Source organism: Drosophila sulfurigaster, chromosome 3 (genome assembly GCF_023558435.1).
Source record: "Drosophila sulfurigaster albostrigata strain 15112-1811.04 chromosome 3, ASM2355843v2, whole genome shotgun sequence".
NCBI classification, from domain to species: domain Eukaryota; kingdom Metazoa; phylum Arthropoda; class Insecta; order Diptera; family Drosophilidae; genus Drosophila; species Drosophila sulfurigaster.
This window is the reverse complement of record NC_084883.1, coordinates 21,654,257-21,670,719: the sequence shown is the minus strand read 5'-3', so window position 1 is coordinate 21,670,719 and position 16,463 is coordinate 21,654,257. Positions and strand designations below refer to the sequence as shown.

The following is a 16,463-nucleotide window of genomic DNA, read 5'->3' as shown; positions in this document are numbered from 1 at the left end:
TAAATAAATAACTTTCAATTATCTATAAAACAAATTTTTTCAAAATTTTCATTTTGCCAGAAAGCTAAATTCCTTTGAATTTTTAATATAATTATTTTTTGAAAAGGACCTTCTTTTCCCGCATTTAATAGCGAGAAATACAATTGTGCCTCACTGTGCTTGGGGCCTTGGATTATGCGTAAAATTTCTACATGTGTTCCGGCTGCCTGAGCGGGGTGAAAGCCGGGACTCGGCTGTAGCTGCTTAGGAATGCGTGTAATTGGGTGTTTGCCAGCTGCCCTTGCCAGTTCCATTTTCAGTTCCAGAGACCAGATCATATAGAATATCTGAGATGGCAGAGTGGGTCAATGAGGGGTCCGCTTGGCGGCTTTGTGTGTGCACCCTTTTCATGGTTTTATGTCTTTGTAAAACGACAAGGCGGCCGTCCATTCGTCCGGCAAGTCAACCAAACGACAACGGAAGGACAAGAAAATAATTTTCTACTAGCTAGTTTTTTTCTCTCTCTTTTTTTTGCATTCATTTCCATTTGTGAAAGCGGAACCATAACACGCTTGTTAGTTTCCGCATGGTCTTTATCCTTTATCCCTTCCATTTCCGACGCTGTCGTCGTCGTCGACTGCTGCGATTCACACAGTAATCAAAGGCGGAATTTATTGTATGTTATCGCTGGCTGTACACAAGCAGCAACAACAACAAGATGGACTCTGTTTTGTCTGGACTAACAAGCAGACACACTCAAACACACACACAGCTGACATACATATAGTATTGTAGATACATAAATATCAGCCGCTGGCACGTTTTATTGAATTGATTTTATAAATGGCGCCATTTGGCTTAAGTGCCGCCCAGTTGATTGTTAAACTGACAAATTAATAACATAAATTTTTAACGCCTTGCAACGCTCTCCTTCTGTATCTGCTCTCTTACAGAGGCACATCTGGCATCGATATTGACTTGCGGCGCGTGGACATCGACCAGTGCCCGCAGCGTCATACGCCTGGCACAAAGCGACCGCTGAACATCTTTGCCGGCACCGACAAGTGCAAGCAGCGCACCACCATGGTGGGTACTTAAAATATATACACACAGCAATCAGCAGTCAATTGCTTTCACTTTCACTTTCTCTCACCTTTCTTCTCGCAGTGTGAAGCCATTATGGGACTTGGCTTTCGTCGTGGCTCCTACAAATGCCTCTGCCGCAAGGGCTTTTACTTTCCGGATGTTGTATCGCAACACAAGTTCTTCAACGGCAGCCTGCTGGAGGAGGAGTACGAAAAGTTGATGCTGGTAGGTTTGCTCTTCTTTTCTCCTCGTTGTTTTTTTCGACAGTGGTATAAATTACCATTATCACGGCGAGAAACCGCTGTGTCAGGTGGTTTCAATAATTGCCAACGCTTAACCAAAAGCTCTCATTAAATATGTATGTTGATATTGTCTGTCCAACGCTGTGTGTCTATGTCTTCGCAGGGTAAGAACTCCACGTACAACAGCAACAGCGAGTACGAGTGCCTTCCCTGCGCCGAGGGCTGTGACTCCTGTGAGGATGCCTCGCCGTGCATTGCGGCCCTCAATTGGCCCATGCGCACCAGCATTCTGGCATTGGCCTGCATTGTCATTGGCCTGCTGCCCCCCAGCCGCCTGGTTCACATTCCGCTATCAACAAGTCAAGGTAAGTGACCACAGCACAGCACACAAAGCACACACTCTCTGACCAAATAAAATATACTTGACGCTGTGCCCTAGACTTTCTCACTTTCCATTCTTTGAAATGGCAACATAACTTTTATTTCCCCAAGCCAAAGGTCGGAGCCAGAGTGCTGACTGGCTAGCTAGCTAGCTGGCTGGTTGGCTGTCAAATGCCTTAGATCCTGCGCAAGGCCGACCTAAGCTGCTGTCATTGGGATGCTAAGCTGCTTAGCATTGTTAGTTTCAAGTTAATTTTGTACGTGCTGCGTACTGCCTCCATCTCCAGTGTCACAATCGCCGGAGTCAAAGTCCACAACGCCACCGGATATAGTCGCGTATAAACGGAAGTGCAAACATTCACACAGTTTTCCACGAACTTCCTGTTACTTTTACACATAGAGAAAAAAGCTTTAGATTCTCAAATCATTGTTCAAACTGGACATATATATAAAACAATAAACCATAGCCTTAATTAAAGACAAATTAATTAATTTAAAGATAAATTCTATTCATTTAAATTCTTAATTCAAGATAATTCTTTTTGCATAAAAGAAAACAAATCTGAGCCACAAAAAATTAAATGAAATGAAGAACATTCACGATTTTTCAATAATGCCTTATTCTTGGATGCAAAAATATTATTCCAGTAATTTTTCCCACTCAGAATTAAATTTACTTTTTTAATATCCTTATGTTAACATCGTATTTCTATATTTTAATTCGTAAAGCAATTTTCTTTTCAATAATATTCTAGTCAATTTTCTAAATCAGCATTGAATTTTCTATTTTAAAATTCTTGTTTTGGAATCGAATATAGTATTTAAAACATTACTTATTCAAAATTTATAAAATAAATTTAAAAGGGTTATATTTAAAATTTCTTTCCAAAAATATTTTAGGGAGTTTTACTAATCAGAATTTAATTTTCTATTTTGAGATTCTTGTTTTGGTACCGAATATCGTATTTTAGAATTAGTTAATGTTTCAAAAAATGTTCTTCAACATAATATTAAAGTAAATTTGAACATTTCTATTTGAATTTCCTATTTAATGATTATTGTTTTGTATCAAATATCGTTTTTCAAGATTAGTTTTTAATTCAATATAATTTAATAAATTAAAAAAAAAAGAAAAAAATGGAAAAAAATTAAGTAACATATTTCTTTCCAATATTACGAGTTTATTTGTAAATTTTTCCAAATCAGAATTTTATTTTCTATTCTAAGATTAAGTTGTTCGTGTTGGTTTGAAATATTGTATTTAAAGATGGAAATTCCAAATACAAATGTAAAATTCTAGAATTAAGTAATTTCTTCCGTCTTTTTTTCTTAAAGTGCATCGACATGAACTTAACTGCATTCTGTCCAATCCGAGTACTCTTACTCTGACTCTCTCACTTGTGCACTCATTAAGTTAGTCCATAGACCAAGTGTCTCTGGCGTATAGTTTTAAACCGTTTTGAACTTTTCCGTTGCCATGCGAGTGCATTCCTGAAATATGAATGCGCAACTCCTATGTTACGTTTTACTGTATACATATATAGTATATATATGTAAGCATTGTGAATTATTCCATTTCCCATGGGGGACTTGCCCCTGCCAACTGCTGCTTTATCCTCGAACGAATCAGCGCAGTCAACCAACTAAACTGTTTTCATTTCTAATGCGATTCTGTCGCATTTGTGTCTACATCTCTACAACCGAGAGTCGAGGTCGATGTCGACGTCGACAAGCATGTCGAGTCTCATTCTCATCTCTCAACTCGTCTTCGCGTTCCAAACTAATTAAATGGCACTAAAGAGTCGCCAAGTGTGACGCTCTTTCTCTCCCTGGACCTCTTCCACTTTGTTCTCTACTGTCTGCGCAATTGTGCAGATGAGACAATTTTAATTTGAATTTCAACTAAGCCACGCCACGTGCACAACACTTTTCCTAAAACATGAATCTAGTTTAGGCTGGAAATATATCCCATTCTCATATACATATTTTGACATTTGCAGGTTGTTCGTGCCGCCAGCCCAGCTTTGCTGCGGGTCATTGCACTTGGGGCGTTCTTCATCTACTGCACGGTAAGCTAATCATTCATCCTTTCGCTTCCTTAAGCTTTATGCAAAGCAGCGGGCTTTTCGCAACGGGATTACAGCTTAACAGGCTTTACCCAAAATGGGCGAAAATGCTCCAAATTGTTCTTTGATTTATTAAATTTCAATGCCATATCTATGGCAGGAAGCATATTGAGCCTCTACTTCCGGAGCCAAATAGTTTTCAACAATGCCTGACAATACCAATATTTTTATTTTCAAAAGTCACGTCTAGCCGTTCTTTTTTTTCGGGTGTGTGTGAACAGTCTGTCATTTAGAGGTAAGCATATTTATTTGGGACAAAATGGATTCGTTTTTAGCCTTGGATCAGACTTTGTGTCAATCATATAACACAATTTGCATAGCTAACGGAGCAGGCTGAGAGGAAACCACAAAATTCAGAGCCGACAAAATGAAAATAGATTCCTCCTGCCATAGACTATATGGCAAAAATGACCAAACTCAATTCAAATCGATTTCTACGCAATTTAATTTGATTGATTTATGGTTCGTGACGAAAAATAATGGCAAACTGGCCAAATAAAGAACTTTAAACGAAAGTTCATCGCACACACACTCTTTGGCAGACAATACAAGAGAAAAAGATATATTGTGGCACTTATCTGAAGCGTCAAGCTTGCCACTTGGCAACACACAATGATTGAGCTCAGCTGAGGACCAAAAAAGATACACTCAACTCAACTTGAGAGATGTGCTATGTGGGCCAAGTAGGGAGAAGTATTTTGTGGCAATAGCAATTTTTGGCCCACTTTATGATTTTTTAATATGTGTGCTCACAATGTGGCAGGGTGAATGAGCCAAAGCCGAAGCTATTGTTACTGCTGCTGTCTTGATTTATTAATATTTGAGACCTAGGCAAATACTCATACTTCGAGTACAATATAAAGAAAATACTACTTAAAACACACTGTTTAAAATATTCGCATAAACTTGGTCGAAACTGTGGGCGATTGTCGTGTCGCAATGTTTGTGTCTGTCAGCGAAAGATGCTCGACTAATTTGCAATTCTAAGTGACCGGACAACGTTTTCAACACAAAATTATTTGCATTTTTCTCTTGTCATTCTACTCACACACACACACTTGCAGAACATTGTGATGTATCCGAATCCAAATCTGTATACATGCACCGCTCGCATTTGGCTGCGCGAAATTGGATTCTCTCTGACCTACGGTGCACTCATGCTGAAGACCTGGCGGTAAGTTCCCGACTCATTCTCTCTCTGTCTCTCTTTTGATTAGATTTGGCCATCGCTATGCAATGTTTTTTACATACATATATACTTCTACATATATCATGTGCAGCATTTCGGTGATATTCAGAGTGCGCTCGGCAAAAGCTGTCAAAATCACAGATGCGGCTCTGCTCAAGCGTTTGGGCATCATCTGTGGAGCCATCGGTACTTGTTTGTTGGTGCGGACCTTGGTATCGCCACCGGATGTCGTTGTTGGACGCACCGCCGATGATCTCAAAGCGTTTCTATGCAAAACCGATTGGTGGGACTACACATTCACCTCGAGTAAGTAAAGAGCAAAGAGAGATGAAGAGAGAATGAAAGATGTGAAATAATTTGATAGGACACGCATACGCATACGCATATATAGAGCTCCACTTGATTGGTCTTGAAGCCACTCAAAAGCAAGCAACTCAAATGCATACTGCAAAGCGATGCAGTAAAAAAAATAACTGCAGTCCATATATATTCCTTGCCACGTTATGTATACGCAGCGTGTGTGTGTACGAACTGAAGACTGTACGAAAAAAAACACAAAAAAATATAGCGCAAAAATATTGGAATCCCAATGTCGCCACGGGCAACACGCAACAGGCCCGTGGACAGGACAAAAGGACAGCAGGCAACGGATGTCCTCTTGGCTTAAACTCAAATCCAGTCAGAAGGCCACAGGCGCACTTCATGCGACCATATATGCTGTGCAGCAGCTAAATGCCACTTTTTTTCGTGTGTGTGCGCAGCTCTCGGAGCACAGTGAATGGCATTCAGTGACTTTCTGAAGCTTATTTGCAAATTGCAAGCCATCCATGTATCGTACAACATTTTTGCGCTATTCACCAAATTGTTCCATTGATGCGCTTTGCTCGTCAGTTTCAGCGGCCATTTCCAAGTACTATTGTTCTATTATTAAAGTGATGGATGAAAATATTGCTTAATTGATTTTTAAATAAGAAGACCGATTCGCTTTATCGCTAAATTTATTGCAGTTGAAAAAATGCAAGTGTATTCCCGCTACACAGAAAAAAAAAAAACATGCTAAAATCAAAAATAAAGTATTGAAACAAAATTATAGAATTACAAATTTGGACAAAGAAGGTTTATACTTAAATAAAGTTCAAAACTTCACAAAAAGTCTTGATTGCTCAATTTTGAAATTCAAGATTATAATCTTGTTTCAAGCATGGAAAAATCTAAAAATTGAGCCAAGAAGACAAAATCTTCAATCAAGTCGAACTTTCTAAGGGAATTCCATATAGGAAACAAGACAAAAATTCTTGAATTCGAGATCTTTTCGAGCTTAAAAGAAGATTTTTAAAATGCTTGAAAAAAATTTTGTTCCTTAAGACTTTTAAGCCAGAAATCCTATTTTAATAATTTGTTTCAAAGACAAAATCATCTTAAATCAAAATTGGTAATCTACATCTTAAATAAAATATTCTTGAAGCAAGACTTAAATCTTAAAATAATATGTTATTAATCTTAAAATGCAAGTATAGCTAAAAAATCTTGATTTAAAATTTGTTTAACCCAAAATCTCATTTCAAGATTGTTTGTTGTTTAACATCGTTAAAATTTTAAATTAAGATTTCCAAACTACTTTTCAATCTCGACTTTTTCTCTGTGGGCTTATTAAATTAGTTAAGTTAAACACTGGCATTTTTTTGTTGTTGACAATTCGTATGCTGCACCCAATATTTGTACGTTGCAAGAACCTGTCAACGCATAGCCGCGAGGGGGGGAGAAACAGTTGAAAAAGAGTTGCTGTCACGAAACGTGACACAGACACAAAACAACACACAGATGTGAGAGCTGTGCATATGTATGCGTATTGTCAGCTGTTGACTTTATTAAAAAACTTTAACTGGGATATATATTTGCAGAAGCATTCTCTAAATAACTTCATTTGCGCTGCAGCGCAAATGCATTAATATGAATTTATAAAACTATTTTATTTTACTCACTCTTTTTTTTTTGCGCGCTGTGAAATATTCAACGTACTTTTCATTTGAACTGCAGCAGGTTTTTTTGTTTTGTTCATATGGAAATTTATACGTATTTGACTTGCACTCGTGCCGTGCTGTGTGTAGTGTATAATTTTTGAGCTCCCCTTAATTTTAATTGCATGCGCTGATGTAGTAATATTACCCGAAATAATACATAATACATAATTATAATGCTCGCAGGCATTGGCAATTCAATTGGGCCAAGCGCACACGTCAAGTGCTGAAGTTTTTAATTAAAATTCAAACCAAAAACCAAAGTTCAAAAACCAAACAAATGCACAAAGGATCCAACTTACCAGCCAAAAATGTTCTGCTCTTTCTCCATTCTCCTTTCTCGCCTTCTACAATTTATCTGCTCAACTGATTCAACCGCATGCACAGTGGAGGTATTGTTCTTGGCTTGGGGCGTGCGACTCTGCATCATGGTGAGAAAGGCGCCCTCCGAGTTCAACGAGAGCCGCTTCATATCAATGGCCATCTACAATGAGTTCCTGCTCACCTGTTTCCTCAACGTGTCCATGTAAGTGCCTAAGACTCGCTCTCTTTCTTTTTGAATGTGTTTCTGTACTCTGTTTATTTTTCTTCTATTGCTGCCAGGCTCTTTCTGCAGTCGCCAGCCAATCCAGATCTGCTCTACATCATATTCTTCTGCCACACACAGCTGACGGTGACGCTGCTCCTCGCCCTTATCTTTGGCAGCAAGGTGTGTACGATATATAAATGCTTTTAACTTCGCAGACTTTGTAAAATATCTAAGTTGTTGTCTTCGTTATTCGCAGGTTTATATTGTGCTGCGTAGTGGGAAGTCGCATCAAGAGAACATCGGCCTGGGGGCAAAGGCATCGGGAGCCAAATTCAATTTTCGCCCGCAGGTGCGCACCTTTGCCCATCCCAGTTCGGTGACAACATCGACGGCGCCTGCAGCTGGCACCACCTCGGCAGGTAACTAATTGCATCATTATATCCCTAATATCGACTGCATATCGTCGCCGCTTATGACAAACGAGCGAACAAACATTCGCATCATTTGAATCGCAGACAGGCAACAGTTGCTGCCAACAGAACGTTTGACAAATGATGCATGATGTACAACGCGCCTGTGGACAGAGAGACAATTTATGCAGGACAACGTAGCAAGCGTCCAAGGATGCTGATTAAGTCATCTGTTTTGGCTGCGGCATTTTGACTTTTATTTATGGCACTTTATTTGCCAAATTAAAAAATAAACTGCCAGCGACTCGAAGTGGTGGCGTCAGCTTATCGCTGACATCGTTGTCTAGCCCCTACATGCGAATTGTATATATACTCGACTCGACAGGACTCGACTCGACTCTACACTTGACTCTGGTCGTGGATATCTTGTGTCAACCCCAGCTTTGATTTATGTGTGTTCCCCCTTGACGTCCATGCTTGATGCGGTTAACCTATGAATGTTCGCCAAGCTAAGACTGAGTTGAAATCTAAGCGTGAGTGTGTGTGTGTGTGTGTGAGTGGGAGAATGTGCGTGTTTTCTATGTATGTGTATCTCGCTGGCAACATCAGTGAAGCAAAAACTTCCGAGAAGACCTCCAGCCACATGCACTCGAATTCGTAGTCGTAGATGTTTATTTGGTTATCTCAAAACGTAGGCAGCGAACCAACAAGAAATTTGTTGAGGATTTATTCCCAGAAGCAACTCCTTTTGATATGAACTACGCAAACCATAACTGCTTGGATGCCAGCACAGAGCAAATCACAGACTTTATGCGGACTTGTCGAAATTTTGATAGAAACAAAAGTTTTTCCTAATAACTTTTAGCAGTTGCTGCAAAACACGTGTCGCACGGTCCGACAGCATTTGACATAGGCAACATTTTTGCTTGCTTTCTGCTAAAAAAGAGATGGCTGCCATCCCAACGGAGGTGTGAGTTAATAGGAAGTACCCGGCGTATACGCGATATCGTTGGCGGCATTTTAATTTGACTTTATCACCGAAAGCTGCGACGCTTTATGTTTTAATGCTTTATGAGCGAACAAGCGAGCGACCTTTTTTCTCATTGGCGCGCTGTTTTTCTATGTATTTTTTTTTATTTAATTTTTTATTGCTCGTATTTCTATTTTGACGCTTTGTCTGCCGCTGACTGTCGACTGTCTGTGTGCGCAAGGGCAAGACGCCTTTGCGGTTGCCTAAATTGTGCGTTAAATTTTCAAATCTTTCTGTGGGGGTGTGTGTGTGTGAATGTGTGTGGTTGAGAGGGCAGCTCATTCATTGTGGTGCGCTGCGTGCGTTTTTTAAGCGGTCTTCCTTCAATTTGCATATTTAAATTAAACAATAACAACGCAGCAGCAGCAGCAAATACCCACTCTACCACACACTCACCACTCGAGACGAAGTTGTTAGATTACTCGTATATTCATGTGCATTTGTATGTGTGCGGTGAATTTTAAATATTCTTTTTATACCCTGCAAGCATTTGATAATGAGGTATAAGTAGTTTCGTATGCTACGCTGCGTATACTTCATATTTCATCAACATAAATTCGTGAACCTTTTTAGCACGCAAATTGTTTGCTCACTTGATTAAATTTATGTTTTTGTGTAAATTATATTTTATGTGTTTGCCAAGGGTATCGAAAATTTCATGGCATCCTTTTAATTGTTTCGCTTTTGCTCGTTGCAAATGTGTAGCATACTTACAGGGGCGCACATAATAAATTCAATTCTGTGGCGGGTGCTGCTACTGCTGCGCTCGCTTAATTTCACAGCCATAAATCTAAATCCAGCGCTGCCAAACAGCAGCAACAGCAACAAAAAGAACAACAGTAAAAAGTTGCTGGTTTTTTATTTGAAAGTCGCGTCAAGTGGCGCTGAGTGGACTCACTTAAATCACACTGACAGGCTTTCAGTTGAATTGAACAGCCATTTATCATCGTGCAGACCCCATTCTCTCCATATATATATGAATGTTATGTGGGTTGTCTGCCTTCTAGTTAACGAGAAAGGGAGTAAAATAAAAGCCACAACACCGCGTCCATTTTCATTTTCATTTTCATGTTGCTGCTGTTGGCCGCAACTACAGGAATACGCATTTAAATTGTCCTTGTTGGGTTTTGCGAACAGCGAACAACCAAGCAAACAGCATGGGAGTGAGCTGGGGGGCAAATTACTTATGCCAGCCAACTTTTGACATGAACACAACTTTTTTAGTGTAAAAGTTGCAAGGGGTTTGGTTGTGACTGAGACCGAGGACTGAGATTGGCAGGCAGCGCCATCAACTTTTCAACTCGAAAGTTGCTGTAAAAAGCGCCGCAAATACGACGCGACGCGATGCGACACGGCGTGTAAATGATGCTCATTGTATAGGTGTCACAGTCACAGCGCAATTGCAATTGATGTGGGCTGCAGCTCTCACAACTTCATCAAGCATACATTTCCTTTGCAGAGAATAAACTGTCCGACCAAGAAGCACTCGAAGAGATACGCCAGCTGAGCATGCAGCTGAAACGCATACAGGAGATGGCACCGCCCAAAGGTGTCGCTGTGATGACCATTTCGAGTCTGTTGGATGGCCTTAAGACACCCGGTGGCATGATGGTGGTGGCTGCCGCAGCGACACATGCAGCCAGCGCGGGGCATGCGGCAGGTGGTGCAGGTGCCACACGGCAAAGTGCGTTGCCATTGCTGGCACTTAACGCCGAGATGCAGAAATACAATCAACAGCTGCAGCAGAACAACAACGCGAACAATGCGAATGGTCGAGCTGCTTCAGTTACTGCTGCCTCACGTGGCAGCATTCCCACCATGGTGCTGGAGACGCCGCCCTCATCGGCAACGCCAACGCCCACCACTGCCTTCGAGGAGCGCGCCATCAACACAGAGCTGAGCGGCGATGATTTTCGCGAGCAGCTGCTGCGTCGCACCGCCGATGGTCACATCATCTGCAGTCGGTGCCTCGATGCGTCCAAGGAGCACTACTACTGCTGTCCGCCGCGCAGCACCTGCGAGCAGCTGGGCTCGCCTCAGCAGGAGGGCAGCTTGAGTTTTGCGAACATCAAGCTTGACTGCATGTGCTCGCAGTCAGAGGATCTGGACCAGACGCCGCAGCAGCAGCGTCAGCGACGCCCCACAGTACGCACGGCTGCCACAAATACGCCACCGGCGAGCTGTAAGCGTGGGGCACGTAATTTACTGGAGGCCGAGGTCAGCATTTCGTATCAAATTTGTGATAATTGTAGAAGTAAGTATAAGCTTAGCGACAGCAAGCCAACCGATGTGGCGACCACAGTTGGCCGTCGACGCAGCGGAAGTTGCACTCAGACCGCGACACAGTCGCTGCCCAGCCAGGCGAGAAGTAGCGAGCTGTTGCAAGAGCACACAGATGCCACCACTGCTGCAGCTAAAGTGGCACGCTCCACAGATGACTTAGCGCTCTATACGCAGAGCACAGCGAGGCAAGCCACGGATGAGGCGGCGGCGACAACTGTTGATGTTAGTGCTGTTACTGGTGCTGAGGCACCACAGGCTGTGTCGCTGGGCAATGTGTCCAACACATCGAATAATTCCACTAGCCAAACGGATAAGACAGCAAGTAGCAGCGGGGGCGGGGCGGGGCGTGCCAAGCGACCCGATAAGTTGGTGCTCGATCTGAACGATCGCTCGAAGTACACGAAGGAGGTTTCTGTATAGATCGATAAAGTTAAAAGTGTTAGAATGTTAGCGATAAAGATATATGTGTACTATATACATACATAGATAATGATACGGATTTGTTTAATGTTATGCGAAGTGACTCGTCAAAATAACAAAAGACTTTATCAACAAAATGTATTTGTGTTATTGTATTAAACAAAAACAGAAAAGATAAAACAAAAAGACAACAATAAGTTCAGCGAGGCGATTAAAACGCCTGATTACAGCGAAATCGAAAAGCCGTTTCGTCGATTTGTGATTTGCATTGCTAAATCGAAAGCCAAAAACAAGCGAAAATCATTTGCAACTATAATGAGCCCCATGTTGTGAATATTTTGCACTTGGCAAACACAAACATAAACAAAGCAGCGCACACACACACACACACGTAAACACAAACACACATACTCGCACACAAGTAAACAAAGCAAACGTTGCCATTTTGCTGTAATTCATGTGTTTTATTAACTAGAAAGAGATAGAGACAAAGAGGGAGAGAGCGATGATAGATAGATAGAGAAAGAGCTATAATTAACTAAAGCAACTAATTGAAACCGCCAGCAAACTTAAAGAGCTGCTTTCATGTAATTAATTAATTAACTCGTAAGTTTGCAGTCTTAAGTGCCGCTATTGAAAATGGTCTTAAGTCTAAGCATAAAATACTACATTTGTATAGGTAAATAATTAATAAAATTAAATGATAATACCTAAGTACTAATATTATTACTCTTAGCTCTAAAATTGTAAATTAAACATATCTCTGCCAAAATAAAAATTTCATAAAAACTTCAACTAAAACAAAAGCAAAAGCAAACAACAGAAATGCTCGCACTTCCAGAGCTTAGTTAAATATGTAGCTACTTATAAAAAAATGGCAAAAATTCAAAGAAAACTGTGGAAAGAACAAACAGAAAATACAATTATTTACAGCTAAATTACGAATTAGCTCTGTAGAGATGGCTGCGTGTTGAATAAATGAAATATGATTTAAAGAACTGTAATTAATTTTCATTCAATTTTATAAATAGTTTAATATTTTTATCACACAGCCATCTCTATAAATCCTTGTTCCACGCATTTAGTTGAGAACTAAATATATATTACCGATAATTATAAATAAAACATTTTGACATGCATTAAATGTACGAGAGATGGAAAATTGTTATTTAACGATATATATATTATGAATAAAGGTTTATTATGAATGTGTAAAGAGAGAACAACAAGGTGCACAGTGAACAATTGGCTGGCCAACAACTGCAGCTGACAAACAATCAAATGGGATTGACAACAAAATTACGTATACGCACAGTATGCACAGCGTGTGTGTACAGCTTCTAATATTGTTTTCAGTTGGCTCGCCGCCCGCTTTTCGGTAAGTATCAGGCCATCATCAGCAACAGTAGCGAGTGAAAGGAGCAAAACATACACTTGAAGACTCTTTCGTTTTATGGCCACGTTATGGTCTTCATCTTTATGGACATGCTGTGCGCCTCTATGTGTGTGTGCGTGTGTGTGTGTGAGTCTGTTGTGTGACCCTTTTGCCATTTATGGGCACATTTTATGAATGCCTTTTCCAACGAAGCAACCAGGCAACCAACCCACATGTACGCACAATGTCAACAGCTCTGAAGGAGACGTTAATTTAAATGTTTTTACAGCATTTTCCTGTCGATGTTTGCTGTGCCGCCTCATCTGATGTTTGTTGTTTGCCTTTCAAATTAAAATTCCCAGCCGGCTGACAGTTTTTGTTAAAGAGCTCTCATCTTCAGACACCCACACACACACACATCGTACGTATGACAGCGGGGCAAAGGTTGCCGAAGTGTTATCAAGTGTATAAAGGACTGCTGTCAGGAAGCGCGTGTATTGAATTTTAAGCATCTTACGCACGCAAGCTAACAAAAATGTTTCGTACGCTTAAATTAATTTAAAGCTGCCGGCGACCTTTCGATTGAAATTTAAGTTTTATACATACAGTACACTTCTGCAATGCCATTCATTCATTATTTATTTCGTATTTTCTCTCTGTGCTTGGCGCGTGACAATCTTAATGAAACTTTTACTTTCCATTCAATATCTAGACATGGCAAAAGACAGGCATTCAATGCAAAAGTTCATCTGCATACATTTGCTTGCATTGTTGTCATTGTGAGCGAAAAATTTCCCTTTAAGCAGATTTAATTAAAATTGTTCATGTGTGTTTGTATAATATCTCTCTCTCTCGACAATTATTTGCATTATTGCAATTATTGTCACTCGATTCTTTGCAATGAAATTATAGAATTTTAACTGCACTGTGAAGTTTATCTGTCGCAATCACGCAAATAAGTGTAGCGAAATGAAAGTCAAATAAGCATTTAATTGCAGTTAATCACTTGATTTCAAGGAAATGTTTTGTGAGCCAATTCTATGAGATGAATTTTGCAATGATTACAAACAAAAACTTGAGAACATTTTCTGTTAATCTTGATTAAGTCTTTTGATACATAAATGCCTTTAAACAGTTGGTGTAGTTCAAGTACAATAGGTTTTTGTTTTAAGCTACATTTTCCGCTTTCACGATAAACAACGTTTAACAGTGTTCGTTATGTTTTTGCTCATTCATAATTTTAACTGCAATGTGAAGACAAACAAAATGAAAGTGAAATATAAATGCATTTTGCAGTTTATCACATAATTTTGAGGAAATGCTTTATTAGTCAACTCTATGAGAAGAATTTTGCCATGCTCGCAAACACCTTGAGAACGCTTTCTGTTAATGTGGTTTAAGTCTTTTAATAGCTGAATGCATTTACATAGTTTGTGTAATACAATTACACCAGTGTCTTGTTTTCAGCTATATTTTCCTCTATCACGATAAACAATTTTTAACTATGTTTTGTAGTATTTTTGTTTGCACTGAGAAGTTTAACTGACAAACTCTTATCAATAAATAGCGTATTGAAAGTACTTTTAAATCACATAACATTATTAGAAAATTTTTGGTTAAGAATTTTGTTATATTTGCAACATATGTTAATCAGGCTTAAGCCTTTTACTCGATAAATTTATTTTCATATATTATTCTTCTCTTTAATGCCAATCAATTTTAACCAGTTTTCGTTATGTTTGTATGTTTCATTTTGTTTGCTCTGTCATGATTTTAACCGTAATGAAAAATCAAACGAAATTAATGCCAAATATGCATTAAATTTTGAGGAAATACCTTGTTGATCGAAAACAATTTATGTTAATCAGTTTAAAGTCTTTTGATAGGCAAATTCATTTAAACCGTTTGTGTAATACGACTACAAGCAACTTCTTGTTTTCAACTATTATTTTCCTCTTTAACGTCCAACGATTTTTATACATTTTTCGTTGTGTTTTTGTTTGCATTGTGAGAGCTTAAAAAGTTATAAAAACATGCGCGGAAAATAAAAAAAAAAAACATAAAAAATGCAGTATACAGCAATGTAATACCCTAACCATAGTTTAATGCAAGTGCTCTTATAGTTGGTAGCAATTACACTTATGAATAGAGTTAGACACATGAATAGAAAATAGCTTTTTCTGCTGCCAATTTAGCTGACATTGTAAACGAAAATATTTTTAAGCTGCTCTTTTGTTTAGCATACCCATTGGACGTTGTTGACTAAGTGGCATCCGGATGTGAGGTGAAAAAAGCGTTGGTTTCATATGTCAGCGAATTTTATATGGTTGACAACGGAAGTCAAACTTTTGAATCCTGTAAAACTATTAAAAGTGAACGCATATCAGAGCTTAAATCTATTGTTAGTCAGCACACACGAAATTTAATTGCAGTTGCTTTGCATTTACATTTTTTCACTTATTTTTTGTGGTCTTTGTGTTAAAGCAGACAATAAAGATTTAATTAAGCGCCTGTTGCAATCGCTGCAAGAGTCAGAAACTTAATTTCTGAGCTGCTCATAAATTTTGTTGCTGTTTGCTGAATTCGTTAACTTGGCAAAAAAGAATTTCCAGCACTGAAAACGAAGGCACTTAAGAAAGAGATATACGAATTGTTCTCTCTTACTCTCTGTGAGTGAATTTATAACCATGTCGATGCTGATGACCTTTGATGGCAAAGGGGAAGCGGCTGTTGGCTTAATGCGAGTGTCGACTGTCGAGTGTTGAGTGTTCCAAGGATTGGGCTGAATGACTTGGGCCGAATTTGAAACATTTTTCATCACTTAATTACGGCAATAAATGCCAGTGGCAATTTCTTTGCGCCACATCAAAATGGCATTAAATAAAAACATGTTAACGACTTGCAGGCCAAAAATTGCAAAAACCAAACCAAACACACAAAAAGAGGCAAAACAGCTTCCTTTCAAACCAGACCAACACAAATTTATGTGCTAAACAATAAAGGACCAAAAGCAGCACAAACGGCGCAGATACAAAGACACACGCACATATTAAGAACACAATTACATTGTAATGTGATAGAGGAACATGTCGACAGTCCAAAACAGCAATTGAAAGAACAGCGACAATGAGCAGAAACAACATTTTTGGATCACGTGCGTTGGGCGTAAAGCCAATTAAAACCAGCATGAAATCAACATTTGAGTGTGCTCGACTTGGAGATACTTGCCACATATTTATACAGAAAAGGAAAGTGAGCTTTAAAATGCGAAGATAAAATTTAAAATTGACATAAAAAAAAATAATATATATAATTTAAAGTGTCTTCAAAAATGTTCACTTTAGTGATCAATGCTATCTAAGATTTCTGTGCGGAGTGTCTTTCATTCATTCAAG

General features: G+C 39.3%; 1 protein-coding gene across 1 annotated transcript in view; it reads left to right on the top strand.

Moving 5' to 3' along the window:
- Positions 1 to 12,588, top strand: part of LOC133841693 (uncharacterized) — a 59,900-nt gene extending 47,312 nt beyond the window's left edge. The window contains 11 exon segments of the mRNA XM_062274366.1: positions 933 to 1,065; positions 1,147 to 1,290; positions 1,471 to 1,629; positions 1,631 to 1,672; positions 3,689 to 3,757; positions 4,879 to 4,988; positions 5,095 to 5,309; positions 7,409 to 7,547; positions 7,625 to 7,730; positions 7,807 to 7,969; positions 10,450 to 12,588. Coding sequence (XP_062130350.1) covers positions 933 to 1,065; positions 1,147 to 1,290; positions 1,471 to 1,629; positions 1,631 to 1,672; positions 3,689 to 3,757; positions 4,879 to 4,988; positions 5,095 to 5,309; positions 7,409 to 7,547; positions 7,625 to 7,730; positions 7,807 to 7,969; positions 10,450 to 11,693 — 2,524 coding nt within the window. The 3' untranslated portion in view covers positions 11,694 to 12,588.
- The last annotated feature ends 3,875 nt before the right edge of the window (positions 12,589 to 16,463 follow it).